The sequence below is a fragment of the Synchiropus splendidus genome, chromosome 17 (assembly GCF_027744825.2).
Source record: "Synchiropus splendidus isolate RoL2022-P1 chromosome 17, RoL_Sspl_1.0, whole genome shotgun sequence".
Taxonomy (NCBI): Eukaryota; Metazoa; Chordata; class Actinopteri; order Syngnathiformes; family Callionymidae; genus Synchiropus; species Synchiropus splendidus.
In genome coordinates, this window is record NC_071350.1 from 19,670,871 (window position 1) to 19,697,616 (window position 26,746).

Sequence of the window (26,746 nt, forward strand, 5' to 3'; positions counted from 1 at the left end):
GGATATGCCATGGAACCTATTTCAAAAGACATTTTCAGTATTCCTTCAAAGTAATTTGAGGAACAGGAAAAACACAAAAATGAAGAAAATTGCAGTTTTAAACAAGAACATGCTGTATTTACTGCTGAAGTGGTGATGACCAAGAGAGGAAGAACAAAAAAAGGCAGAAAAATGGAGACAGTTTTATTTGCAGTCCGACGTCAATCGGGTCACAAAAATACAGGCATGGGGCCGCACACGGCCCCTGCGGAATCAGATCACAGGCTTCCTGCTCACTCCATCACATTAGAGAGGAGCATGGAGCAGAAGAGCAGTCCAACAGCTTCATGAGCGGACGCAAAGGCTCATTCAATCCCACATCGAACAGTCGCTCTTTCATCAACCATCATTCTTCTTCTCAATTTCCGGACCCAGTCCTCACCTGGATCACTGAACGTCACCAAGAGGTAAAGCGCCGGCGCGTTGGCGGCTCCGGCCTGGTGGATGATGGAGGCCGTCACATTCCTCACCGCCTGGATGTCGTCGCTCATGCTCTCCGTCACGTCGATCACGATGCAGAGCCCTCGGCTGGATCCCTTGGTGATCCCCATCATCCTGGGGGAGGAGGAACGCCGGATGTGAGTCGTCCGGGAGGGAGGCAGAGCGCGTGACTGGCCACTCACTGGAGGAAGGGCTGGTCTCCTGCGGCGGCGCGCACGTCCTCCAGCATCTGGCTGGTGGCTGCCGTGGCCAGACTGGCTGCTTTGGTGTGGAGGTGGCCGTGGCTGGCGGTGAGAGAGTCCTTGTTGATTCCACCGGTGGGCTCCTGGGAACTGGTCAGATCCACGGCTCCTCCGTGGCTGCACTTCCCTGCGGAGGCAGAAACATGACGCGACTGCAAGCAAAGGGCCCCATCCAGCCCATGTTGAATAGAATGAAATGAAATAAAATAAAGGCCGGGCACAAACCCAACAGTCAGACAGGCGAGGGGAAGAAAGACTGCATCCAAAGCACTTTCCCAGGATCCCCTCTGACCATGCTGCCTCGGCTCGGGCACAGGAAGCTCCTACCTGCTGGTTTCTCAGCCAGGGGGTTCAGACTGAAGTAGCCCGTGGTCAGCACCCTGTCGCTGATGATGTCCTCCAGAATGTTGTTGGTGCAGTTGTCTCTGTCGCAGCTGCGGCAGGTGGCTCTGGTGAGAGCTGCGCCACAGTCGGCGGTGAGCGAGGGCCGAGCTCCCGGGGCCTCCTCCCCGCCGCCGCCGTCGTCGTCGTCTCACCTGCGATGTTGCCCACCCTGGTGTCCGACCTGATCAGGTTGGGGTTGGGGAAAGCGAAGTTCAGCTCCACCCAGTTGCTGTGACTGTAGAAGTCCTGAGGAGAAGCAGGCGTCAACGAGCACAGCGCGTGGCGGAGACGCAGCGCGCCTCTACCTGGAGCGAGTGCATGAGCATGCCCAGAGCCTTCCTGGCCGCCTCGTAGTTCTCCTGCTTGTTGGCGGCCTTGACGGCCTGGAGGTTGCTGGTGATGATGGCCCTGCCCTCGTTGATGTGCTCGTCGTCGAAGTGGAAGCTGGCGTTCAGCACGTAGCGGATGTCCACGCGGACGTTCATCAGCTGGATGAGGGTGATGGCTTCCTTCAGGCTTTTGCTGGACTTGGGGGCTCCGCACGCCGCAGCGACAGACTTGGCGGTGAAGGGAGACGCCTGCGCAGATGGAGCGGAGAGTCACGGCCGCACGACCCCAGCCGTCACCGCGGACCTCCTACCGGAGCCGTGAAGTCGGCGCCCTCGGCTTGAGAGATGGCTCGGCAGGTCTGCACCGTCACGTTCAGCAGCGCCTCCTCCGTGATCTCCAGGTGGTTCTGGGACTCTCCGGGCAGAATCCCGAAGCCCAGCACCTCGGCGTGTTGCATGAGCAGGAGGCACGTGACCGCGAGCGTCCAAATCCCTCCGCCCCCCATGGTCGGGCCTGAGGCGACATGGACCGCGTCATGGCCACAGAACCGAGCGCGTCTTCCGACCAGCCACACGCAGATCTGACAGCTGGACCTCCTAACTTCTGCCCAGTCAAGTTGGACAGGAACATTCCAAGCCATTGGAACCACTTCTCAAAACAAAGTGACGCGCCTCGAAACGGAAGAAAAACACTTCAATCCAGTGACGCATAACATCAGACTGCCATTCATTCTGACAGGCCACGAGATTAAAACGATTGTCCTGAATAAAGCAAAATGCTTCTGCCAGCTAGAACAACACTCGGCCAGTTAGTGCGGCTGGACGAAGAAGCAAGAGCTTCCCTCTGAGGTGGCAACACAATTGCGGGCCAGAGTGAATGGTGCCAGCTGGGAACAGGTTTCATCTCTTTCATCTCTTTTTGCTGGTGCGATGACTGGCTTGTGCCCAATGACTGGTCTCGCAGAGGCAGACTGGCCACGTTTGGTTGTGTTGGTCACAGAGCGAACAGGATTCACCCTGGAACCTTCCACCTGATCCACCCGTAACTGCCGCTGACTCACAGCGAAACTCGGAGCCGTGACACACGGGTCAGGACTGATGAGGAGGAGACAGGTGCCGAGACAAAGACCTGATCTTTGCTGAGAGACACTCGGGCAGGTGCGCTTCCATCAGCAGAACCAAGAGACCAACACAACACAACACAACACAACACAACACAACACAACACAACACAACACAACACAACACAACACAACACAACACAACACAACACAACACAACACAACACAACACAACACAACACAACACAACACAACACAACACAACACAACACAACACAACACAACACAACACAACACAACACAACACAACACAACACAACACAACACAACACAACACAACACAACACAACACACACACACACACACACACACACACACACACACACACACACACACACACACACACACACACACACACACACACACACACACACACACACACACACACAGAGAGGATAGGTGCACTGTACCTGCGTGGAGGATATCGTGACTCTCAATGGTGATTTTGGCTCCAGCAGCTGTGCAGGTAGCTTCCTGGCTGGGGTGGGGTCATGTGGGACTTGTTCAACCTGTTGTCCTGCGATAAGCAAAGAGACTGTTACGGACGAATGAAACAGATCGTCACCTTGGCTGAAATGTCAAATCACTGCAGCCTCACAACCAAAACAAGCTCCCGGAAAATCTGTGACGGAACTCAACCACAGACACCAAAACCGACGGCTTTGGACATCGATAGAGACTCCAAAACCTGACATCCTCACCTCCATTTCTGGCAAAAAAAACACCCTAAAGACAGCTGGCATGAGAATATGAACCATTTCCCTGCTGATACTCAAATTGTTTTCATCACAAGGGCCACATTTGCAAGTGTTATATTCACTTCTCAAATGAAAATGAGCTCATGGAAGTGAACTTAAAAAGATCAGGGGGATACCAAGAAATGACAGGGACTAAAAACCGACGGCGGCAGACTGATTTCTCTGGGTTCACATGAAAGAGGAGCGGTCCGACACCTGGCTGTGGTTCAGCAGCTCCGCACAGCAACAGAGCAGAGATTTGCTTAACAAACTCAGTCCCATCCCACACGGGCCGCCCAACGTAGAAGTGAAGACGCCCGTATTTCTCCTGGTTGGACAGAGATCTTTGGCAATATTTTCCACAGATTTGGCAAATATTTGTTCCATCACTCCTCCTCAGTCGCGTCACAGGTGAGCAACTGGCACACCTGTGAGCCTGATGGGCGGGCAGAGGAGGACCAGCAGGGGGCGCCTGAATCCTTACAACTGAGATTTAAGATTTTGATTTAAATGTAATATTTAGCTGGTTTTAACACTTACAGAGATGAAACAATGGGACGTAACATTAAAGTGTAGTGTCTCAAATCTAACAAATATTTGCTAAATCTGTGAGAATATTGAAGAAGATTTCTGCTGAATCAGGAAAAAAAATGTGCGTCTTCATGTTTACATTCGGTGCCCCATAATGCCAGAGCTTTGTTTTGCCACCATCACAGCAAAAACGCATGTTCATTTGGAGACAAGGAACAATACGAGAGGTCAGCGTCTGCTGCTGGAGAGCGGCTGTGAAGCCCAGTTATGACTGGCACTTCCAGCCACCGAGAACAGGGAGCAAATGCCTCTCATAGTTTGGTCACACCCACACGCCTCATCTGCTTCAGTTCTTAACCGACCGACCGAGGCCGGAATGTCACGTTAGTGTGAATCCTCATTCTGAGCCGATCTGGGCGGAGCTTCAGGAGGCAGCCCCAGGTCACGCATGAAGGCCACATGAGGGGAAAACAACCGCGTCATCGTGTTAGGTTTGGGGACCTGCTGAGCACAGGCTGCTGGCCGGACAAGAGACGGGAAGACAAAGGTCCACGGCACAGGGAGTGGATTCCAGCCAACGGGTGAAAGAGGAGTCACACAGTGAGCCGAGCACAGGAGACACTGACACCTGACCCACACACACACCTGCCAGAGTGAAGAGCTGGCGGAGAGCAGTTCACCTGAGGTCCAGCCCGCTGAGCAGCCATGCGGTTCAGAGCGCACCAAGTGTTGTGGCGCCTCTGCTCCTGAGCCTCAGGTGAGGCCACAGACGGATTGGGCTGAACCATGTCAACCTCCCGGCGGGGGGGGCTGTCGCTCACAGGGGTCTCAGATCGGCACCTGCTCCGCACCTTCCGTGGATCAGTCACGGCTCGAAAACAAGGACTGAACGGTGACATCTAGTGGTGAGTCTGAGATCGACATGAAACAGACCCCAGCTGCACGTCACATGGCGAGATCTCGAGCGCGAGCCTGTCCTGCAGGGCTCATAATGTTTCCGCGTCTTCACGACTTTATTTTTTCTTATCCCGAGAGAGCAGTTATCTTGAGATACAACGCTAAACGTCAGCGCATGCGTCGTGGCCTCTCTGGCAAGGCTTCTGTGTTCATCCTCCTGGAACCACTGTGTGGTGACACTGTGTCTCCCATGGCTTCAGAACTGTTCGTGCACATTGCCAGTCACTGTCTGCGCTTTCAACCCTCTGATCAAGTGCCTTGTACCCAAAATAACACCACGTGTGGCAAAGCTATACAGTCCGCAGCCCTGGAAGTGACATGCGTGTCTTTATTTTTTTTTATTATCTCGGGATAAACAGAATAAATTCATGCACGTCACTTCCACGGCTGCGTACTTCCCAAAACACCATCTACATTTATTTCCAAGTTCCGATTCAAACCTGACTTAGCAGCATGAGATCGCAGGATGACCTTTGACCTCTGGGGCACCGCAGGATTTGAGAGGCCGGTGTTTGCTCAGCTCACGGTCAATGACTGATGGAGGCGGGGCCGGGGCCGACCTCTGGGGAGAAGTCCAGCGAGCGTGAGGAGCTCCGGGACGGACCTACCTGCCGGCTCTGGAGGATGGCTCTCGGGCACGGCCTCCTCTGTCTGCTGCCGCTGCTCCTCCTGCTGACTCTGCTGCCACGCCGGAGCCCAGCCAGGGTCTGGCTGGAGGCGGCCCTGGACGCTGCGGCACGGATCCTCTGGCTCAGCGTCCGTCTGCTGCTGGATCTGCCCGTGAGCGGCGCCCACGCCAGCCGCTCAGCTCCGACCACAGAGGCCCTCCGCTTCGTCTGCAAACCCTCCGCTCTGGCTCAACACCTGCTCCACAACTGTCCCTCTTTGACCAAAGCCAGCAGCGGCGTCTGGCCCCAGGCAGACCCCCACATCCAGACCTTCAGCAGCCAGGTGTTGGGCCCCCCCACAGAGCAGCTGCAGATGACCAGAGAACACCTGCTGCTGGCCGACGGAGGACTGGTCACCCTGGACTGGGCCGCTGGGATGGAAGCAGCGTGGACGAGGAGGAGGAGCAGGAGGAGTGGAGCGGGACAGGCTCTGGGCTGCTTCACCTCCACTCCTCCGGTGCTGGTCCTCATCCCGCAGCACTGGGGAGGGGTGACCCCCCACCTGGAAGCTCTGTGCCTTTCGGCTGTGAGCCAGGGCTTCTGCGCGGTGCTCTTCCACCCGCGGGGCACAGCAGGCTCCCCGCTGACCACAGCACGGCTGGCAGAGTTCGGGGACTCAGCAGACCTGCAACAGGTGAGGAGACTCTCCTGGGCTTCCAGCTGATGAGCTGACCTCTTCCGTGGCCAGGCGCTCGCCTACATCCACCAGCGCCACCCCTCATCCAAGCTGCTGGCAGTGAGCGAGGGCTCGGGATCCGGGGTTCTTCTGTCCTACCTGGGAGAGTCCGGCTCCAGCTCCCAGCTCAGCGCCTGCGTGGCCATCTCTCCGGTGCTCCTGGGCCGGCGCTGGTTCCAGACCCGGCTGCCTCCTGTCTATAACATGGCCGTGTTGTACCCGAGGAAGCTGCTGCTCCACAGGTCGGCGGCCTGCAGACCTTCAGCCGTCAGGCAGATCCATTTTCATCCTCCTCTCATCCCAAAGGTACCGCAGTTCCTTCAGGCCGGTGCTGGATGTGGACCGGGCTCTCGGCTGCTCCTCTCTCAAAGACCTGGAAGAGACTCTCTTCTGCTCGGCGTCTGGCCCTGGAGGGGCCGGGGACTGGGCCACTTACTGGCAGAGGAACGAACCCCTCCGTGACGCAGACGAAGTGGCGGTTCCTGTGCTCTGCATCTGCAGCCACGACGACCCCCTGCTGCCCAGCTCCTCCACGCTGCCCCTCCCCCTCTTCCAGAGAAATCCATTCTTCTTCCTGGCTCTGACCGACACAGGAGGCCACTGTGGCTTCACCTGCTCGGGTCAGGAGCGGAACTGGAGTCACGCCACGGCGCTGGAGTTCTTCAAAGCCGTGGCTGACTTCATGAACGTCGAGAAGGACGCAGGAGAAGTGGGTGTGGGCCGACTGGGCAGCCGACGGAGGCCCAGCGTGCTGCGGAGGAGCCGACCGCTCAGACCTGGCCTGGGCATGATGCAGAGTGAGGAGGCCCACTTCACCTGGAAGAGATCGTACACACGATAAAAGCTGTGCTCTGCTCCACACAGAACTGTGACCACAACAGCCATGGCAATGGATCAAACTCTTGAATCTCTTTTGAACCGTGAACTTGAGATTAATGAGTAAAGAATCAGCCCTTAATGGGAGATTTTCACCAACGTTACAGTTTCATGTGCGATGAAATATTAAAGAATGATAATCCTGCTCTCTTCTTTTCCCTCATCCATTTGTACGTACGATAAGGATTCGCTCTCAAAATAAGCGCTGAATCTGGAGGCTGAGCGAGATCTTCGAGAAACAAAACTTACGAGGGACACGACCTCCAACCGCCGGAAACACCTTACTTTCATGAGCCCAACACAAATGATTAGGTTTTGCGGACAACAAACAAAGGGAACGAGTGAATTTGTAATAAGAGATAATAATGGTAAAAAAGTAGACAGAAAAAGCAATTTGAGACCACGAGCTTCCTTCACAAGGTCAGCTGGCTGGACAGGTGCAGCACACCAGCCATACAGTAGTAGCAGAGATTTTCAGTTTGCCGACTGAGGCTTACTCACATCCATAGTGGCAGACTTCCTGGACCACTTCCCTTTCACCGCTCCTCTCGCAGTCAGCAGGTGACGCTACAATGAAAGCCGCTTCAAATCCATCAATGACACACAGGTCAAGTAAATATTAAAATTACTTTATTACAGATGATTTTTTTTTTTTTATCCAGTAGCCCTCTTCCAACAGAAAATAGTCATTACAAACAAAATATGACATGTACCCCCTAAGCTTGGACTTATTTTACACCACTGAACTGACTCATCTGCGAGGAACAGCTCTCTCTCTCTCTCTCTCTCCTGCTCCGCAACATTCAGCGTTTTCGCACAGTCTGTACACGCTAATTACATTTGAATACAGGTCCCGGGCCGGGAGGGTAAAACAGCAGGATCCACCAGAGCCGGCAGCAGGGATCCAAAGCAATACTGATAAACTGTACACAGAGCAAAGCCATCACAGTCGACTCCTGAATCTGGTGACTCACTTGTGCAATCAGTGCAAACGGTCCGGTCCAGAGTCAAGTCATCTGAGAGCCAGGCCCCGCCCCCGCGGGCCGGCGGGTCAACACCAGCAACGTAAAAAGATTCTTTCTGCCGCTAAAATGATGATAAAAGAGCCGCGGGACGTTGTGCTAAAATGTTTGTTTTTGGCGGGGGGAGGTGGGGAGTCCCCGCTTGTTTTCAAAGCTGGAAGAAGAAACAGGTTGGCAAGATAAAAGCAAAGGCATTTGTTCAAGTGCAGCATGACGTTTGTGGATTCCCAGAATAGAGGCAGCATTTGCAGATACAAGTGGGACACGAGTGACGTGTGGAGCGGGAGACTCGTGGGGTTCTGGAGCAGGAGGAGAGCCACATCCACAGGGAGCGGAGGACCAGACTGTGCAAAATCATTCAGCCTGACACCACATGACACGGATCATTGTTCCAGAGGTCCGGGCAAGAGTGGAGCCCGGCGCCTGTCAGTCGCTGTACATCAGCTCACCGCCGCTCACTTTTCCATCCTCCAAATATACAACATGGACCGACGGACTGTACATTCCACCGCTGAGACAGAGAGAAATGCATGACTCCCACCTCCAGCTATATACCACTCTGGAATCGGACATTTATATGGTACAATAATTGATCGATTTTTAGGCTGAAAAGCTGGACGTCAGCGAGGATGGTCGTGGGGCGGGGGAGGGGGGTGAGACAGAGTGGGCTGTCAGACCGGGGAAGGTGGCAGGGGCACAGCAGTGGAGGTCACAGCATCACATCCCACCCACCGGCCCACCCAGACAGTCAGTCAGTCAGCAGCCGCCAAGCCGCCCGGGACATCGCTCGCGTCACCCCCTCGGACAGGAGCGATGGCGAACAAGGTGGGGCGCCGTCTTCTGGAAACGTCCGCTTCAGAATTGTTCAAATGGTCTCCTGCTTTGTGCATGTGAGCAAAAGATGTGCAAAAAGCTGTGCGTGCAAGTCTAGAACAGGTGGGCTGCGGCGGGAAACCTGCGGCAAAGTGCAAGTCATTGTCAAGTCACGACACCTTTGGGGCGTGGAGCTCTTGAGGTAGGCCGACAGGCTTGACCTGATCCCATCCAAAGTGCCTTCACTGTCATGGTTCAAGGTCACAGACCCGAGGAGACCAGTCTTGCACTGTCTCACAGATCCAGTGAAAACCCAAAACCCAGTCACACGTGGATTTGGCCTCAGGAACACCGCAACCCACCACAGCGGGCGTGTCTCCACCCCCACTGCGCCCCGCCGGCCGGTCGGTCGGTCGGGGGGGACACGTGGATCACAGCACGCTGGGTTATGGCAAGTGAAAGGTCACAGGACCGGGTGGTGACGGGAGACGTGACTGAGCGTTTGGGTTTTCACCGCGTTGAGCTGTGTGAGCGGGGTGTGTTCTAGGTGAAGGACAGGTGGGAGCCGTTGGAGATCTGGGAGGTGATGCTGGCACTCCTGCTCATGCCCTGCTCACTCCTCCCCCCTGATGACGTCCTCCTCATAGCCTGTGGGCTGTTCCTCACCCCTCCAGCGCCCCCCCCGCTGGCCCTCTGGCTCCACGGGGGCGGGCCCCCCGAGAGCATGGGGTGGCCCCAGGGCTGCTGAGAGCTGGAGCCGCCTTGATGGTGGTGACCGTGGTGACCACCGCCGCCGACCCCACCTCCTCCGCCCCCACCTCCGCCAGGCCAGTGGCTTCCTCCTTGGCCGCCCTGACCCCCGCCGCTGCCCCCGCCTCCCCCCCATCCACCTTGTGAATCCGGGGCCAGGTTGGTGAGCACCATGTTGCTGAAGCCGAGCCGCATGGACTCCGAGTCGAAAGCCTCGATCTCTCGCGCTTGCCGCTCCAGCAGCGAGCGGATCCGCTCCAGCCGTTCGTTCTGGAGCGCCAGCATTTCCTCCTCGATCTGAGGAGAGAGAGGTCACACCTCTGGCTGACATGCGCCGGCGGCGAGGAAGGCTCCGAGAGCCACGGCTGCTACCTTCTGCTCCAGCAGGGCCCGGCGCAGCGACACCCTCTGCTCCAGGTCCCGGCGCTCCTTCTCGTGCTGAGCGTCCGTCTGCATCTTGATCTTGCTCTGGTAGGCGTTGAGCAGCTCCAGCTCCTGCTGCAGCTGCATCCTCAGCACCTGACACTCGCCCTCCTGGGCCTCGTCCAGCCGCAGCTGCAGGCACAGTACACCAAGCACAACACCTTCACTCGGGATGCACCGACCCCATACTGCCACTTAAGGTGGTATTGAGCATGGGTGAAAAATTGCCGATCCTTGCGGACCTCAGTGAATGAATGGATGAATGGATGGATGGATGTCCGCAGCAGCTGCTTGTGTGTGTTGAGGAAAGTGCTTGAATGAGCAATCGATTATGTAAAAAGATATTTCATATCTTTTCCCCGATCCTGGTATGGACCCGATCCAGCCCCACAAAGGAGGATCGGGTATCTAACCCCAACCGATCCGACTGGTCTAGATTTGAACGAGAGCATCTCGAGAAGCCACGCAGGAAGTTTGAGGAGGAATTGATCTATGCATGTCAGTCAGCATTTGCTGTTGTAACGTTCAGATGTTAAGCTACTTGATTTTTTGTTTCCCAAAATTGACAACTTAATTTTTTTGTGGTCACATACAGAGCTTGACATTCTCAGGGTTGTTTGCACGATGGTTCCTTATTATCACTGTTTAGAGCTTGTGTTGCAAACTCTCTCTGTTGTGTTTTATTTTATATTTATTTGGAAGAGTTTTCAAGGGTTGTTTGTCTTAACCAGAATTCTGGTAAATGTTTAAATAAATAGCGAGGTTGGATTTCCAAGCATTTCTTTGCCTTCTACTCTGAGCATGACCAGTCCCACTGTACGGCACAAGGTTAATATTAGGCATCAGATCTGTATCGGCCGATTCTTAAAGCCCAAGTATCGGTCTGGTATCGGTGCATGCCTGTTAACTCGGCCCGTTTCAGAATGAGTCACCCCCGGAAATGACTCGATGACTCTAATCTAGTCAGGCAAGTCAGCAGCAAGTCCAGAGAGTCTTGACTCACAGCCTGCGTGGAGAACATCTCATTGATGGAGTGGTCGTACTGCTCAGCCAGGATGGCCAGCTTCCTGGTCTGCTCCTCCTTCAGCCTCTTCAGCACCGCCTTGTGGTCAGACTTGGGTGTTGTCTCCAACAGGTGGTTCCGAAGCGCTTTGTACTGCTGGGCCTGAGTCTTACACGTCTCCTGGAACTGCTTCTTAATCTGGAACTCCTTGGACTGCAGAGAGCAGGCGGTGTTAGGTCAGGAGCTGCGGGGCGTGTGCAGGCGAGGTGGGTGTGGGGCCTGGTGCGACCTTGAGGCTCTTGGGCTGCTGCCGGACCTCCATGACATGCTTGCGTCTCAGCTCACGTTCCCTCCTCTTGTTGTACTCCAGCTGGTTGGTGAGTTCGGTCTGGTGCTGTGTCCGGATCAGCTCGGCCCGAGCCTTCTGGATGGCCGAGAGGTGGCGGAACTCCAGTTCCTGCATGGACTCGTGGTGGCGCAGCAGCATGGCGTGCTCCAGGTCCTTCTGTGTCTGCCTCTTGTTCAGCTCCTGAACGCACCACAGGAAAATCAGCGCGTGCGTGCGTGCGTGCGTGCGTGCGCGAGCGAGACGCCAGACCTCTCTGGCCAGGTCCTGCTCCACGTTGTGCCGGGCGATCAGGATCCGCCGCTTGAAGCGCCGGCACTCCAGCTCCAGGTACTGGCGCTGTCTCCGCAGCAGGTTGGCCTCCTCCTCCGCCTGCCATACCACACCAGTCCAGCCTTCAGTGATGTCACTTCCTGTCTGAGTGTTAGCGGCGTGCAACAGGAAAGGCTGGTGCTCTGACCTGAAAGTGCTGAATGTTCTCCTTCTGCTTGGACAGCCATTCCTGCTTCTCTTTCTTGGGAGTCGACTGGTTCTCGCTCAGTTCCTGCCGTGGTCCAAGCATGGGATTAAACACTGACGGGTGCTGTCGCCGCTCAGTTGACTCACCTCTTTCAGCTGCTCTTTGCGCAGCTTATACTCCCGTTTCTGTGACTCCAGGAAGCTGCTGAGCTCCTTCTTCTGCTGCACCTGGATGTGCTGCTGGAACTTCTTCTCATCGTTGGCAAATGTCTTGAGCTGTGGAGCCAAGAAACACAGTTTATCAACGACGGTTTCAACGTGAGCCGGGTGCTGTCGGCATACATCTTTCTCCAGGGCAGCCTGGTGCTTCTTCAGCAGCTTCTCCATCTCCTGGGTGAAGTTGTTCCTCTGGCTCTCCAGCTCCTTATCCAGCCTCAGCCTGTGCTCGTCCATCTCGGACTTCAGCTTGTTCTCTAGAGCCATCAGGTGCTTCTGATGTTGCCGCCTCATCCGTTTGTAGCCGGACATCTGTTCACGCAGCTCAGAGTCCTGCTCGTGTTCCTGCATTTCACGGGTCACCTGTGCAACGGAGAGGGCGCCTTAAAACCTGGCTCTCAGTCAGAACCTCAGCGGAGAGCGGAGCTCACCAGCGACGCCGTGCGGATGGTGGCGAAGTGCTCTCTGTTGCGGTAGTGCTTCCTCGGGGCCTGAGCTGGGGCCGGCTGCGGCTCCGATGGCGGGCTGCTGGTTGCTGGCTCCCCTGAGAAACTCTCCTCTTCATCCTGGAAGAAAATGTTACATCGAACCCCTTTATTGAACACATTGAGTATATCTGCCTTTACACAGCAGCTCTGAGGCGCCTGTTGAGGATTTATTCAACTACATATTAAGAGAACAAATGCAAGTTGATGTTTTATCTGGCTGGTGAAGCACCTGCGAGCATGTGCAGAGAGAAGCAACCTGCACCTCAGTTTAGAGGCGTCGAAACATGAAGTGGATCACAGGACCTGCAGGACTTTGCAGAGCACTTGAGTGAGCTTTGACAGGAAACCAGAAGCTTCAAGATGGAGACAGAAAAGGCTTGTGTTTCACAGCATAGCTGTTTTAAGAAAAGGGTGAAGTCACAAACGGTTGTGTTCCACCATAGTTGACGTCATCGATAACGTCGACGACACAATTTCGTCGATGCCAAAATCTGTGTATCGACACGTCATTTTGCTGCTGGTATAAACACTTACATGGGCCGCAAGATGGGCATCCAGAACTGATTGTTATTGAGAAACTATAGCCTTCTCTGGAATCATTGAGATGTATTCATTTCTCTTCCTTTCATTGGTTCCTGACTGAGGTACGACTCTAACTGGCCGCTGTCGCTGCGCGTCCCAGGCTCCGCCTCATCACCTCCCACTGAGCGCCTCAGTCACAGTCACGGAGGAGTTGGAGCGTCATAGTGTTCAAAAGTGTGGCTTGGTTTTGTTAGTGAAGATGACGCGTCTGAAGGACGAGCAAAGCCCTCCACACCATGGTGGAGTGATGGGAGAGAGTTTGGTCTGTGACGCCACACAGCCTCCAGCTAACAGCTAGCATGTGGGTTAGCACGCCGCTCACTTGCTGTAGATGCAGCAGTGAAGTGTCCTGGGTCTCTCTCCTGCTGAGAACAACCAGAACTGAACTAGTCACTAGCTACACTCAACACATGGTTCCAGATTATGACTCAAATAAGACCTTTGGATGTGGACGTGGATCACTTGATATGAGATACATATGAGTATAGTGATGATTTGAGATCCTTCTCAGGGACCAATAAAGGGTCTGTCCACGGCTTCATGCTCCACAGGGTGGATACATGTTCCTGGACGATGTGTCGTCATTTTAATGCACTTGTTTCATGATGGATGGTCGAAGTATCACAGTGAGATGGTTTCAGCAACTTCAGGTGAAACAGAGATTCAAAATGGCTCCAAACAAAGCTCAGCGCCACTTGTCAACTCATCAAAGAAATAATGAATAGATTAGTGGACAGGGAAAATAATGGCTAGTTGCGGCCACCCACCGGCTTCAGGTGAATGACGGAGCTGTTGGACATGACGGTGTGGTCTCCCTCCATCAGGTCCAGCTCGCTGCGGCTGTCCTGGGCCGCTTCGTTCAGGCTGTTGACGGAGCTGCTCTGGGAGCTGGCACTGATGGACATGCTGGGGATGGACTGGTTGCTGCCCACGCTGTTCACAGTTCCCGTCCGACCCGCACCGGGCTCCAGCTCCTGGTCCCAAACAGCAGTCGGTGAAGGAACAGGACATGCGGAAGGCGCCAAATTCACAGACCTCTTCTCCATCTGGAGCTTCAGCTGTGGGTCCGTTATGGGCTTCTTGGAGAAGAATCTTCTTCATCTTACGATACTGCAAGTTGTCCAGCTCTCGGACTGCATCCTTGGTCCTCTGGATCAGGTCCATCAGCACAGACTCAGGTCGCTCCCTCTGCAGAAACGCATGCTGCGGCCGGACAAAAGAATTTAACCCTGGAAACAGGTTCTCCTTCACTTTTCAACTTGATCAATGAGAAACAGCGGTGATTAAAAGGATTGGACTTCAGAGAAGGAAGACTTTAAAGGCTGTGATGAAACTACTGAGCGAAAATGATTCATGACTAACTGAGGGACACACTTGTCTTGTGAGGTCTCCTGTCTAATGTCTGGGTTGAAAGAAAGGGAGCAGAAGGTCTTTGCACACTGGATGTGACGCACTTGTAATGACTCGCCGAGTGGCACCTTCAAGACCGATGCTGCTACATGTAGTTTACATGATGAAAATGTGTTGTCACCCAGAGAGGGCGTGACATGGAGTTTGGACTGGACAAAAACAGAGGCTGCGTGCAGTTCTGGCAACATCCATTAGCAACAGCGAGTCCATCAGTGGTGGAAGTGACAGCTGCCCAGTAACTTTACGATGGATGCAGAGTCACACCTCCACCACAGTTATGTCCGTGCTCCCTTAAAAGAGCGTTTGTGTTCTTGTACTTCTTTGTGAGGACTGGCGTGAGTTTTTCACCAACAGAGCGAGGACATTTTGGCAGGTCCTCACTTTGTCAAGCCTCAGTTTGAGGGTTAAATCAGAGTCAAGGTGAAGTTCAGCCATGTGTTTTGGATGGTTTGGTTCAGGGGGAGAGGCTGGGGAAAGGGTTATGGCAATGAGAAACCTAGTGATGTCCCCACAGGGATGGCAAAACAAACGTGTGTGTGTGTGTGTGCGCAAAAGTCGGGGATTAGTTGATCAAAACAGAAGCTTATGGGGACGGAGTGGAGCGCCAACATCAGAGGGAGATTTATTACCATCCCCATCTTAACACACTGACCCGGCCGTGTGTGGGTGCGGTCATGAGAGCGTGTGCGCAGACTTACACCCAGCATGTCGTCGGAGTGTGGTCTGTCCTGGGGGATTTTCTGAAGGCAGGAATCGATGAAGTTTCTGAAGTAATCCGTCCTGAAAGAGAGACGCCAACATGAACTAGGCACCGTGATCAACACCACCCGCACATTCACCCAGGGACACGCGCCACGGATCCCTGCTTCCAGGAAGCCTTTCTGAAAGTATCTTCAAGAAAATTGTGTTTGCAAGCCAAGGCTGGTATTGACCTTTGAAAATCAACTTTGCTGAACGGCGGCTCTCTCTCTCATCTCAGCTGGACCTCTTGTATTTCACTCAGCACTGAAGAGCAGACTGAGCGGCTCATAGCTAGATGAATGGACTGCCCAGTTGCTTCCCTGATCCTGACGCTAAGCTAACCCAGCCATCCATCTGTGGATCACAGTGATGCCCTTGGGCCTGCCATGGTTAGAATAAAAAATATATATAATGGAATTAATTAGAGAATTTGTGATTAATTAACCTCAATTCATCGCAGTTTAATGGTGTAGGAATATTTGCCACATTTTTCAATGTGAATGAACTTGGTACATGACTGAACCAAATGATGGAGCCATACGTCCATTTAAACAACAACATATTGTTTCTTCTGCACCAGTCTGACGACAGCACAACAGATCACCATGGTGTCTATAGTCTAGTTTTGATATCTCCTGATTTAGACTAGAGCTCTTTCATTGTCTTGAAAATATTTGTATCAGAATGTCAATTTTATAACAATTTCCAGTCCATTCAGTGGCCATTGTGTAGTGGAATGTTCTGTGTTGTCTGGAGAGCAAACTGTTAAATTAAATTAAATTAGTATTATATTACATATTATTATACAATTCTTAAATATGTTACTGTGTTTTTTTGTTGTACTTAATTAATCGTAATTAACTACAATAAACATGTTGTTATCAAAGCAGTCACACAACAGCTGGAAGTGACGGTCCTCAGATAAGTGGCGTCAACCATCACTTCCTCGGACACTGCATCCATGCGGACGGACACTTGAGTGGAGAATGATGTGAACAGCCCTGGAGATCTTACCATTCGCTGGACTGCAGTGTGGGGCTCTCATTCTGCGCTATGTGGTATAAGGCACTCATTGCATTCATGTTAAACAGGGGAGGCTTCCTCTCCGCTGGAACAGAAACCACAGCATCAGGGCAACTCTTGAAGGACATGTGGACAACGTCAAACCAAATTTGTTGACTTCCAGAAGTGACTTGTGTAGACAAGTGTTTTCATGTGTCTCCCGGCAGAACAAGAGGAGTACCCGGAGCCCTCACCTAATTCTATACAGGTAATCCCTAGAGACCAGACGTCCACCTTCCCATCGTACTGGCCTTCGTCCATGGCGAGGATCACCTCCGGCGCCATCCTGGAGCACCAGACAAAGACAACATGGGAGAACAAGGAAAGCAAAAACGTCTCCTCCTGCCTGATCTTAACAAGTGAATTTTTCAGTGGAAATATTTTCCCTGGAAAGGATCCCGAGACTGAACCAATGTGTTGTGAACTGCCGACCGCGCTGAGAGCGGTTTCACTTCCCTGCGATCTCTGTTCCTCACACATGACAGGAGGTGAGATGATGCAAATGTTATTCATCCCCATTTAACCCTTGGCCGTGGGCGGCATCTGTTAGCACCAACTGCAGCACAGCTGGATGCCAGCAAGATCTCTAAATTCCCTCAGCTACACAGAGGGCCACTGAACCTTTCACTGCACAGCAGCTCGACCCACAATCCACGGCAACAGCTGACAACGGACGCAGACTAAATGAGCTGAACCACAAAAAAGCTCCAGACAAACTATACGAATTACTTTGGAGCAACATTTGGTTTTTTCCTCTCACGGACACCGGCCCGCCTGCACGCAACCAATGGCTCAGAGACATCGTGTCTTGCTCAAAATGGAGAAAATCAGATATTCTGTCACTAAATCCCACCTTCATGGAACTGTTTAAGAGCCTTCAGATATTATTGAGTGAGGAGACGATGCGGTACCTTGACTTTCATGGATTGTTTTGGGCCTACTTGTTTTTATGATATTATTTTATAATATTATATTGAATTTTTATTTTATGATTATTTTTTATTCGATTTTATTTATTGGGAGTTGTAAAGAAAAAAAGGAAAAAAAAAAACATTACTTCCACATTTTACTCAGCGAGTCATCACTCTGACAAGTGCATCTGCCTTTTTGTATCCTGTACACACAAAATGATTGTGTCTTGTCTCTCATTAATTTGTGTCTTTTGTATTCTATGACTATTAATAACCAATGAAAATATTTAGAAAGAAAATGGCTACAGATAAAGACCTGCTATATTCAGGACAAATCGTCAGTGCGAGCCAAAGTTTGGGAGTCAATTCCCTCATCTTACTTGTACATTAGATTAGACACCTATATTCTTCCCTCCAGGGGGGATTTGGCTGTTTGCAGCATTATTATGATGAGTTACGATCTTCCTCGTCTCTCAAGCAACGACATGGCGGCAGGGCCTCGTCGTCGGTGGGACCGTGAACACCGCAGCTATTCGCAGTGTATGTTCTACCGCCGTCACGGTTTTGACCACGCCTCAGTATGCGCTGCTTGTGGACTCTCAGAGCAAACAGACTTGATGTCACAACATGCCAAGTCAGCACTGTCTCACTTCCTGTCTCACAGGAAACTGCGCCGCTCTGTGATGATCCGAATACAAACTACAACACCCCTTGTCTCATCAAATCCTTTAAATATCGCAACGATTCCGACGCAATTTTGGCACTCTGATGTTTGAATCTAAGATTCAGGTCAATTTGACAGTAAGACTTGGACTCGGTCTCAGAGGAAGACACAGGAAGAAACGATGATCCGACCACACGTGCGACTGACCAGTATGGCGTTCCCACAAAAGAGTTGGCAGGCGAGGCGATGGAGGCGGAGCCAAAGTCGGCCAGTTTGACCTGGCCAGGCTCAGTCAGCAGGATGTTTCCCGCCTTCACATCCCTGACACACAGAAACACAGCAGTGAAGCAGGAGAGGACCAAGTGAGGGAGGGTGGAAAACCTCTCACCTGTGGATCATGTTGTGAGAATGGAGGTAGGCCAGACCCTGCAAAGCACCGTGAGTGATGGCAGCAATCTCTACTTCTTGTAGAGGCTTTTTATGAACTGTCAGAGACAGAAAAAAGTGATGCAACTCTGACTTAGTTTGCTGCTAGCACAGAGAACACTGACCTTCTAACAGATCGGAGGCGGAGCCGAGGCAGTACTCCATCACCAGCTGGGAATAAAAACCAAAACAGTTGGTTCACAGCTGTGTGCTGGACTCCCGGTGGGCGGCAGCGCCACTCACCCATGCTGTGTGCTCCCGGAGGTAGCAGCCTTTGTACTCTATACTGTTGGGATGCCGGATCCTCTGGAGAAACTTCACCTCCTTTATGATGTCCTGCCATTTCTAGCAGACGGGGCAGGGGATGCAGTGACTTCCATCAGAAAATGACCCAGAACGACCCGAAATGTGCCACCGCTCACCTCGTTCGACTGCTTCCCGTTGTAGGACATTTTCTTGATAGCCACCACCTCGTTGGTGCGCACATCTCGCGCCTGCGGAGGAGAAACGCGTTCAGACTGTCAGTTCATCCCTTAACCTTAGGGAGCATCTGCAGTGGCTCAAGCACAGCACGTGTTAGCATGAGTTATGGACCTATCTAAATAGGGAAGATGAATGGCACAGAAAAGCAGAGTCTGACTACAACAAGACTCACCAAAAGTGAAACACATCAACATCAACACAGGAGTCTTACAAAGTAGACAGCGCCGAAGCTGCCATGTCCAATCTCTCTGAGGTCAGAGAACAGCTTCTCCGGATCTTCCTTGAAGAACAGCTCAGCCACCTCTGGATCCTTCAGGCTCCCCGCTCTGACAGAGGAGGGCATCCTGCTCAGTGGAGTCCCTTATCTCCCGGGCTGAGGGGACGGGACAAACTGGACGCTGAGCTTCGCCAAGGCAGCTGAAGATTCATCTGCAGGAATAGATGGACCAAAGGAGCCAACGCATGGGCACCTGGAGAAGACAGACACAGGACTGAATAAAGTTCCAGAAGAGATGGCGACAAAGCAGGTGAGGGATTCATCTGATGCCACACCAAAAAACAAAACACAAAACAGCCTCTCAAAATCAAATGATCGGTTTTGAGTAAGTCAAGGTCAAGTCTAATGTCATGAGACCAGAGTCCGAGACAGAGGAGAGGATCACACTCTCATTCAACTCCAAAGCTGAATCCAACCTTGTATTGGTCAAGATCACGGCAAACTGTCAGACTTTCATGCAAACATGGTCCAGCCACTTCTGTATCACCCCACTCCAGCCATAGACAAGCGCCTCCATGTTTTTCGGAAATCAACACCATTGACGGAAAATCACAATTGTACCAGCAGACCATTGATCCATGACTGTGGAACCAGCGGGAGCTCCAGCTGTTTATCAATCACATGACCCGGGGTGAGACTGTGAGTGAGTGCATCCTCTCAAGCAACAGGGGCTTCCACCGGCCTGCAGATGAATGAAGGTGACATTCACGCAGGCTTAGGTGGCCAAGGATGACGGCGCCATGATGCACAGTTAGTCACACCAGGAAGCGGCTGACGCTCAGACTGCACCATTCAAAGATGATGAAATTACGCACAAGAAAAATCAAACGTTTGGAACCTTCATCACCCAACATTCAGATACGACCATATTCATTTCAACAGCCATTCATTCACACTTAATTCAGCGTGACCAAGAGCCCTTTAAGGTGCAGCAAGAACAGGAGATATCAGTGTGACGAGAATAACTCGTCACTCATTGACACGTTCAATACACAACAACATACAATCCATACCAAGCAGATTTCAGCTGGCAGGTAGTGAGCAGACTGGCGCTCCCAGATCCTATCAGCCATCAACTAGTTCTCTCAGCCGTGTGAATGAGCAAAAAACCCTGCCAGTTTCTCAGCCAAGAGCTTGTGTTCACAAAAGCATATGATACAGAAAATTAGAAAAAACATTGAACATCATCTCCAAATCAAACAACCTCTTCTGACCTCCATGAGCTACTTCACCTTCAGAGGGCCTCGGCTCTTTTCACCAAGCAACACTTCATTCAACTGTTGAGAGGTTTTATGATGATGCCATTTTCAAGTGCATGTACTTGACTTCTTAAATGACAATATTCCAGACAGGAACAATAATGCTGTGACTCACCAGAAGCAGCCTGACGTATTCACAGAGAATAAACTCACGTAGAGGACTGGCAAGACACAAGGGACCGAAGGCCGAATACAGAATAACACGGAGTATCAAGTCCCTCAAACAGAACATGCATTAAAGTAGGTAAACCGGCGCGCAGTGAGCTTAGCCACAGTGAGCAGGCTCATGATGTCAACAGCAGGCTGGAGACAGTTTGGTCGGACACTTCTGCTCTTTCAGACATCCATAAAGTCGTAAACACTGTATGCAGACTTTGGACCAGACTTTGCACTGAAGCGTCGCCATGGCAATGGTCGGAGCCGGCCGACTGTGTCCCCACAAGAAACCAAAGATTCCATTTAACAGCAGCAAAAGGGTCATTCAAGACGTTTGTGTCCCAATTTTAATAGTGATTTAATTAGTGATGGTTAATTCAGCTGACAGACGTGTGTAAACACGTTAAATCTAGACCAGGCAACAAATGAAATATTTACATTGGAGCACAGTAAAATCTGTGAGTCTGTCGGGGAGAGCAAGAGAACCACAGACGATCAGAACTGAAGCCTGCCTGCCTGCCTCATCTATGGTTTCAACTAGGGATGCTCCGATCAGGACCACCACCACTGTGATACCCATCACAGGGATGGACGATGAATTTGTAATCCAAGACCTTCTGTGTCCATGATGTGAAAAAATGAACTTTAAAACATTTTAATTCAGACACGTTTTTATATCCCTCTGAGACTCTGAGACAGAGAGCACTGCATTGAGGAAAGTTTCCACTCCAGATGTTTTCAACAGTTTCAGATTCAGGTGGCTGACGAACGCACCACCCGACTCCAACACAGCCACGGATCCGGTCATTTCCGTCTTCCTGAGAGAGTCTGCTCATCCAGCTCGGTGAAATGAATGATTATTTCTCATCGTTCCGAATGTCACGCTGGGAGCGGCAGGTGTTGCCAATCGTCAGCTGAGAGGAAGCAGCACTCTCACTCTCATGAGCCCAGAAAACTCTCCGTGCTCCGTCAAGTGCTGGAGCTTTAAATGGCGTGCCTCATTTGAAGGCGCTTCCCTGCGCAGCATTGTCCCCTGCATGTGCTGCAGGATGCTAACTTGACATGAGTGACTGAAAGAAGCTCCACAGCAGACGTGCTGCTGCTGAGTGAGCAGCCAGGGGGGAGGAGCGGACGCATCACCACCAGCGGGGCTTCACCAGAGCGCGGCTGTCACACCTGATCAGCTGCTGTGAAGGTGAAGTGACAGGTCGCGATCCACCGATCGCACCGAGATCGGCCGATCATGATCAGTGACTGATCGATTGGAGCATCCCTGGTTTCGACAGTATTATTATTATTTGAGCGGTCAATTATTATTTGAGCGGTCCAGGTTGAATTATAAACTGAATAGAACATCTGTTCGCTACAATGAAGACAGAGGAGGCTGACGTTCGGCAACTCCGATGGGAAACGGCAAAAGAAGAGAGCTACCATGAAGTCAAACGTCCAGCACACATTTGAAAGCCATGAGTTAGAAAACAACCCGAGGAAGATATAACAGCCGTGAAGATAGCAGCGCTGCCAAAACTGTTTGAGGACTGGACGAGAGAGAAGCCCTGCCAAGGAACTTGTCTTGCTCCGCAGGGAGCCTGGCCATGTCTGCAGCGTGTTGGTGGGCAGAGAAGGATAAAAAATACACGCATTCCTGCTTCAGACAGAAGTGGCCACTGATGTCTGCTCCTCATCTCCTTCGTCTTTATCTCAGACAACCACTCATAAACACGTTATCTGGCACAAGACAGGAAGCATATGGTCAAGTCGAGAAACAGACCACAGTGACATCACTGCAGCGCAGGAACAAAGAAAACAAAAACTCAATTGAGGTCTGAGAGGTCCAGCATGACGGATGCTACGGGTGTCACCAGAAGACCAACCTTCAAACTGTAGCCTGTGATTACGTTTGCAGCAGCACGTATACTTCACACACACACACCGCCTCACAGCCGCCTGTGGTTCTGTTGACGCATGGTTGCTACGCCAGCACGTTGGCGGTGTTCACAGGAAGCTACACTTGATAAGATCTGAGAATAATACGGTGCGGAAGGACGGATTCCAGCCCAATAACGCTTATCATCCCACCCCAAATCAGAAGTACAAGTGAAGGCCTTGCTCATCCTTTGACACGCAGTGACACCTAGTCACAAGACAGACTCCGCAAGCCAAGCGGCGGGTCCACAAGTCTGTTATCACACCACGTCAGCCTGCCCGAGAACTGCAGTCACATTTGCTCTGCCTTCAGCCTCAGAAAATGGATTCCCTCTCTATGACATAAATAGATTTTCTCTGCACTTGAAAATGGCCAAGCGGACTAATGAAGAGCCTAACAGCTCGGGCGGCCGCGCAGCAGAGGGTGTAATGAAGAAATCCAGGGATAATAAATCATCTCACGCTGTACGGATCCCAACCCAGAAATGCTCAGCAGCGCAGCAGCAGAAGGGGACGGCATCACAACATAAACAGACACGACGTGGAGGGATACGCAAGCAAGCACACTCAAGTTCACAGTCTCACTCTGGCTTTTTCTCTGAGCAAAAAGAGACGACGACCAACAACAAAGTTCACACCTGAGAAGAACCTGACGTCGGTTTCTCATTGACAACTAGTCCTTGTCACTGATCCCGTTCCATGGATTTCACAGGCACCGAGAGGTTGAGAAAGTGTGGCCCCAGATTCATGTGTTTCCATCGACTTCCAGATCCAGCTCTCATGTGCACAAACGTCAGCGTGAGGTTGGAGGAATGCAGAGTTACAGGTCTGCAGCCTCATCTCGGCCTCCATAACTGCACTTGGAGAGTTTTCGTCTTCCTTTTTGGAAGCTTGTTTTGAGAATCACGCTCTGTTCTAGTGGCAGAGTTGGGAAGGACGTCACACATAGTGACGCCCACCTCAGCTGTTCTACTTCCTGTTTATGTTCAAGGAAGCCATCTTGGATGGTGTACTCAGGGAGGCAAGGACTTTGATTTGGATGCCAGAGTAAGTTTGGTAGATCTAATCCTTCACTCATGAATCATCTTAGGACGACAATTAGCAGACGCTAGTGATGCGGAATACGCAGCCAATGATGGACAGCTGTGATTGAACACAAACATATATTACAAGCTAGAGCTCAGACTCCATTTCAGTGACTTCTGGGCCAGAGAAGCAGGTGAGCTCAGTCATCTGTCAGGGACTGGGAGCAGCGCTGCTCCTTCAAGTCTCAGACATCCATTTTGCTCCACCAGTGTAAGACAAGCAAAAGACAAATCAATAGCATCTTACTGTACAGAAGTGAGCCTCACTCCTACTTCCCTTTCCTTCTTTATACCAGGCCTTCCAAACACCCCGGCAACATCCCAGCTGTTTGGAGACAATGCTAATTTCATGACCTACTTGTGCACTGTAGCTCAAACAGCTCAGGAAAGTGTTTCCACTCTCTGATATGCCAGTGCAGAGGTGACCACGTCCCGGTGACGTCTGCCTGACTGATCTCCAACAGTGGCTCTGAGCAGATGAAAGAAACACGGCTTGTGCTACGATGTCAACAACGCCACGTGCAGAGGAATGAAGTGGCTAAGAGGATTTAACCCATTCCTCGTCTCTCACACGGCGGTCCATTCACCTGCAGCCTCCGGCCAGTTCCACCACACTGACGCGCATTTCCAACACTTATATACTGAGGTTTGGAAAATACTAATACTTCGTTTCAGTCTGTGGGACATAAAGCTGCAAAAAAACACATTTCAGTTGCGATTAGAGCATTTTCTTCAGTCCATAAAGCCTCAACTCTGACTCCATAAACTACACAAATGTATGTGTGGCCACTGTTTCCTGAACCACTGAAATAATTGAAGAATGTCAGAAATAATGCACAAAAATGTAAGATTTTCTCAGGAAATAACCCAGTGGGTATTTAAATGTCACAATCTATATCATGTAAATTGGCGAGTATACAAGGCACTCAGTTGGATCCATCTCAAGCATGAATCGCAGGACTTGCACCAGCCTAATCCATTTTTCCTGTAAGACGCTTTAAAGCCTGAGCAAGCGCGGACACTGCGAGCGGCCCCTGACCTCCACTAAACAAACACGCGGGGCTGACTCCTACAGGTGCAGGCGAGGGCGTGGCCCTGCTGCTCTCGTGAACGAGTGTGCAGAGAGAATCGTGCCAGACACAAGGTCAAGCGGAGCAGCATCGCGACACGGAGCCCCGGCAGACGGTTCATGCGGCGGTTACGCAATAGACACGGAGGAGTCATGACAGACAGACAGACTCATGTCAGTCCACCAAAACATGCCGCCGGAGACCCGCCAGGGCAGAGCCACAGCACCCACGGCCGAGCTCCAGCCTCACCGCCGCGGACACAAACACGGAGGGAGTGGCACTGTTGGCTGCGAGAGTTGCATAAAGCGGATTAGCAGGCTAACATGGACGGCTACCCGCCTTCCTCCGAGCCAGCCCGTCTAACCCGCTGAGATTGGGGTCCCGGGCGGCGGACACTGTCACACACGCACTCACACTGACCTCGCCACGTGAAGCACAAACCCCTCCATCACTGCCGGGAGACGCGGCTGGAGAGCCCGACATGAGACCGGGGAGCGGTGAAGCGCTTGCCTAGCCCGCGAGCTCCCCGCCAGGGCTGCAACACCGCAGCAGAACCGAGCCTCGGGTCGGCGGCCACTCACCCTGTCAGTACCGCTCCGAACAGCTGAGAGGTCCCGACGACAAGCGAAGACGGAAACCCCGATCTCCGGCGAGGAAAATCCAAGTGACGGCTCGTTAGCTTAGCAATGCTAATCGTGTCCACTCACACGTATAAACAGTCTCCGGCGACGAGCTACTGGCTCTGAGCGAACCCCAATCCCTCACACGAGCTCGAGCCCGAGGCGTGAGTCTCCCACACCTGCTGGAGAACCATGTCAGGCCGAGAGCGAGAGTCCGCACCGGACTGACCGCGGAGCGCTGTGCTAACGCTAGCCAGCAAAGTTTCTCCCGTCGGTAGGCAGTTCCCCAAATATGGCGGCGGTTCGATTTCCTCTCCGCTCAGACAGTCGGCATCCACACGCCGAATCAAAGCTCGGCAATCCTCACGTACCCGGGGCTGACTCCGCGCTTGCTGTTGGCGACTGAGGCGCTGCGGCAGCGGCGTCACCGAGCGCGACTGTTGCCGGGATGTGAGCGTGGCATCAGCGGCGCAGGTGGACGCCGCTCGTGTTTACCGTTCCTGCGCCTGTCACTTTCCTTCACGCGCCTCAACTGAGCCCTTAACCTGCTTAGCCGTTTGAATCTCGCTCACACTATAAATAACCCCATGTCAGCACAGTGTGTAATGTGAAATATAATCCCGCCAGTGCTGACACGTTTATTCACTACATATAGTGTTGTGTTTTATATATATATATATATATATATATATATATATATATATATATATATATATATATATATATATATATATATATATAAACAATCGCCAAACATGGGGCAGAAAGCGGCACCTGTACATGGACGTCGAAGTGAGACCTGCGTGACAGGGGCCATTCCAACGTGACTCCGGCGTCATGTGTGTCCAGGATGTATAGATGCTGTGGGCATTCCACAACAGCCCGAAGCCCATCATCCAATCAGCATCCAGGAGGGCTCGCGGAGCGCCGTGATTGGTCAACAGGTCGCTCTGTTGTCATGATGATGGGTATCAGGTTCCTGGCTGGAGGTCTGTATCCAGGCACAGAAACGGAGGATGGAGGAGATGGAGAACTCACCATCCCCGACAGTCGCAGAAGCACCTGCTACACAGCCTGACTGTGAGGCCGCGGAGCTGCTGCTGCTGCTGCTGGACGTACACTGGTCACATTTACAAAAAGACAAGATGAAGGCCACAGCACAATTAAAAGAGTTCCTGTCATCAACCATCCATGAAAAGGCCGTGAGGTTCACTCCCGACAGCCTGACTCCCAGCAGAGACCTGACCTGTGAGCAAAAACACCCGCAGGAGGAAAAGATCGACAGCATCTCTCCTCACACGCCGCAGCTTGGTGCCGTCATGTTCACGATCATTTACAGTCGGGGTGTTTGAGATCGAAGGACATATTGGAATGATCTTGTGTCAGACCTACCTACATCCATCCATCCATCCATCCCCACACGGAGCAAGACGTTGAAACACCACCCCAGCACTTCTTCAGGCATCAGAGGAGACCGTTATGGAACCTGTGTGTAGCGGCGGGTCTTCAGCGCCGCACACATCCGTCTGTGCTCCTATGTTGAAGCGGATATA

The 26,746-nt window shown here is 52.1% G+C and overlaps 3 protein-coding genes across 9 annotated transcripts in view; 1 reads left to right on the forward strand and 2 right to left on the reverse strand.

The window, feature by feature from the left end:
• Window positions 1-3,073, reverse strand: part of LOC128748623 (von Willebrand factor A domain-containing protein 7-like) — a 7,267-nt gene extending 4,194 nt beyond the window's left edge. For both annotated transcript variants that reach the window (XM_053847565.1, XM_053847566.1), the window contains exons 1-7: window positions 2,967-3,073; window positions 1,747-1,949; window positions 1,412-1,684; window positions 1,259-1,352; window positions 1,050-1,181; window positions 663-849; window positions 422-594 (exon numbers count right to left, since the gene is read on the reverse strand). In XM_053847565.1, coding sequence (XP_053703540.1) covers window positions 422-594; window positions 663-849; window positions 1,050-1,181; window positions 1,259-1,352; window positions 1,412-1,684; window positions 1,747-1,941 — 1,054 coding nt within the window. In that variant the 5' untranslated portion in view covers window positions 1,942-1,949; window positions 2,967-3,073. The remainder of the gene's footprint in view (window positions 1-421; window positions 595-662; window positions 850-1,049; window positions 1,182-1,258; window positions 1,353-1,411; window positions 1,685-1,746; window positions 1,950-2,966) is intronic.
• Window positions 3,049-26,014, reverse strand: LOC128748620 (serine/threonine-protein kinase TAO1-like). 6 transcript variants are annotated; one of them, XR_008412811.1, is made up of 22 exons: window positions 25,155-25,555; window positions 19,012-19,270; window positions 18,740-18,811; window positions 18,561-18,662; window positions 18,443-18,488; window positions 18,280-18,376; window positions 18,099-18,212; window positions 16,511-16,602; window positions 16,269-16,362; window positions 15,212-15,293; window positions 14,139-14,306; window positions 13,871-14,077; window positions 12,465-12,599; window positions 12,160-12,396; window positions 11,965-12,093; window positions 11,819-11,902; window positions 11,611-11,730; window positions 11,302-11,541; window positions 11,013-11,225; window positions 9,959-10,141; window positions 5,390-9,883; window positions 3,049-3,073 (listed from the first exon to the last, which is right to left on the reverse strand). XR_008412811.1 is itself a non-coding variant. In XM_053847560.1 (21 exons), the coding sequence occupies exons 2-21, from the start codon at window positions 19,141-19,143 to the stop codon at window positions 9,380-9,382; spliced, it is 3,051 nt and encodes a 1,016-aa protein (XP_053703535.1). In that variant the 5' UTR covers window positions 19,144-19,270; window positions 25,968-26,014; the 3' UTR covers window positions 4,285-9,379. The 6 variants fall into 6 exon arrangements, 5 of the variants coding, with proteins under 5 accessions (XP_053703535.1, XP_053703533.1, XP_053703534.1 ...); XM_053847560.1 differs by lacking the exons at window positions 3,049-3,073; window positions 25,155-25,555 and adding an exon at window positions 25,968-26,014 and having other exon boundaries at window positions 4,285-9,883; XM_053847558.1 differs by lacking the exons at window positions 3,049-3,073; window positions 25,155-25,555 and adding an exon at window positions 25,565-25,713 and having other exon boundaries at window positions 4,285-9,883.
• On the forward strand, window positions 5,199-7,141 carry LOC128748624 (protein ABHD15). Its single transcript, XM_053847567.1, has 3 exons — window positions 5,199-6,083; window positions 6,138-6,367; window positions 6,432-7,141. Exons 1-3 carry the CDS (start codon window positions 5,319-5,321, stop codon window positions 6,964-6,966), a joined length of 1,530 nt encoding a protein of 509 aa, XP_053703542.1. The 5' UTR covers window positions 5,199-5,318; the 3' UTR covers window positions 6,967-7,141.
• Window positions 26,015-26,746: the final 732 nt, after the last annotated feature.

Coding starts and splice junctions, on each gene's coding strand:
- LOC128748624 (XM_053847567.1), top strand. CDS start 5,319: ATGGAGGCGGGGCCGGGGCCGACCTCTGGGGAGAAGTCCAGCGAGCGT. Junction 6,084..6,137: donor ACTCAGCAGACCTGCAACAG/GTGAGGAGACTC, acceptor TTCCGTGGCCAG/GCGCTCGCCTACATCCACCA. Junction 6,368..6,431: donor AGGAAGCTGCTGCTCCACAG/GTCGGCGGCCTG, acceptor CTCATCCCAAAG/GTACCGCAGTTCCTTCAGGC.
- LOC128748620 (XM_053847560.1), bottom strand. CDS start 19,143: ATGCCCTCCTCTGTCAGAGCGGGGAGCCTGAAGGATCCAGAGGTGGCT. Junction 16,603..18,098: donor TTTGTGGGAACGCCATACTG/GTCAGTCGCACG, acceptor CTGGTGCTCCAG/GATGGCGCCGGAGGTGATCC. Junction 12,600..13,870: donor CCGTCATTCACCTGAAGCCG/GTGGGTGGCCGC, acceptor ATTTTCTTCCAG/GATGAAGAGGAGAGTTTCTC.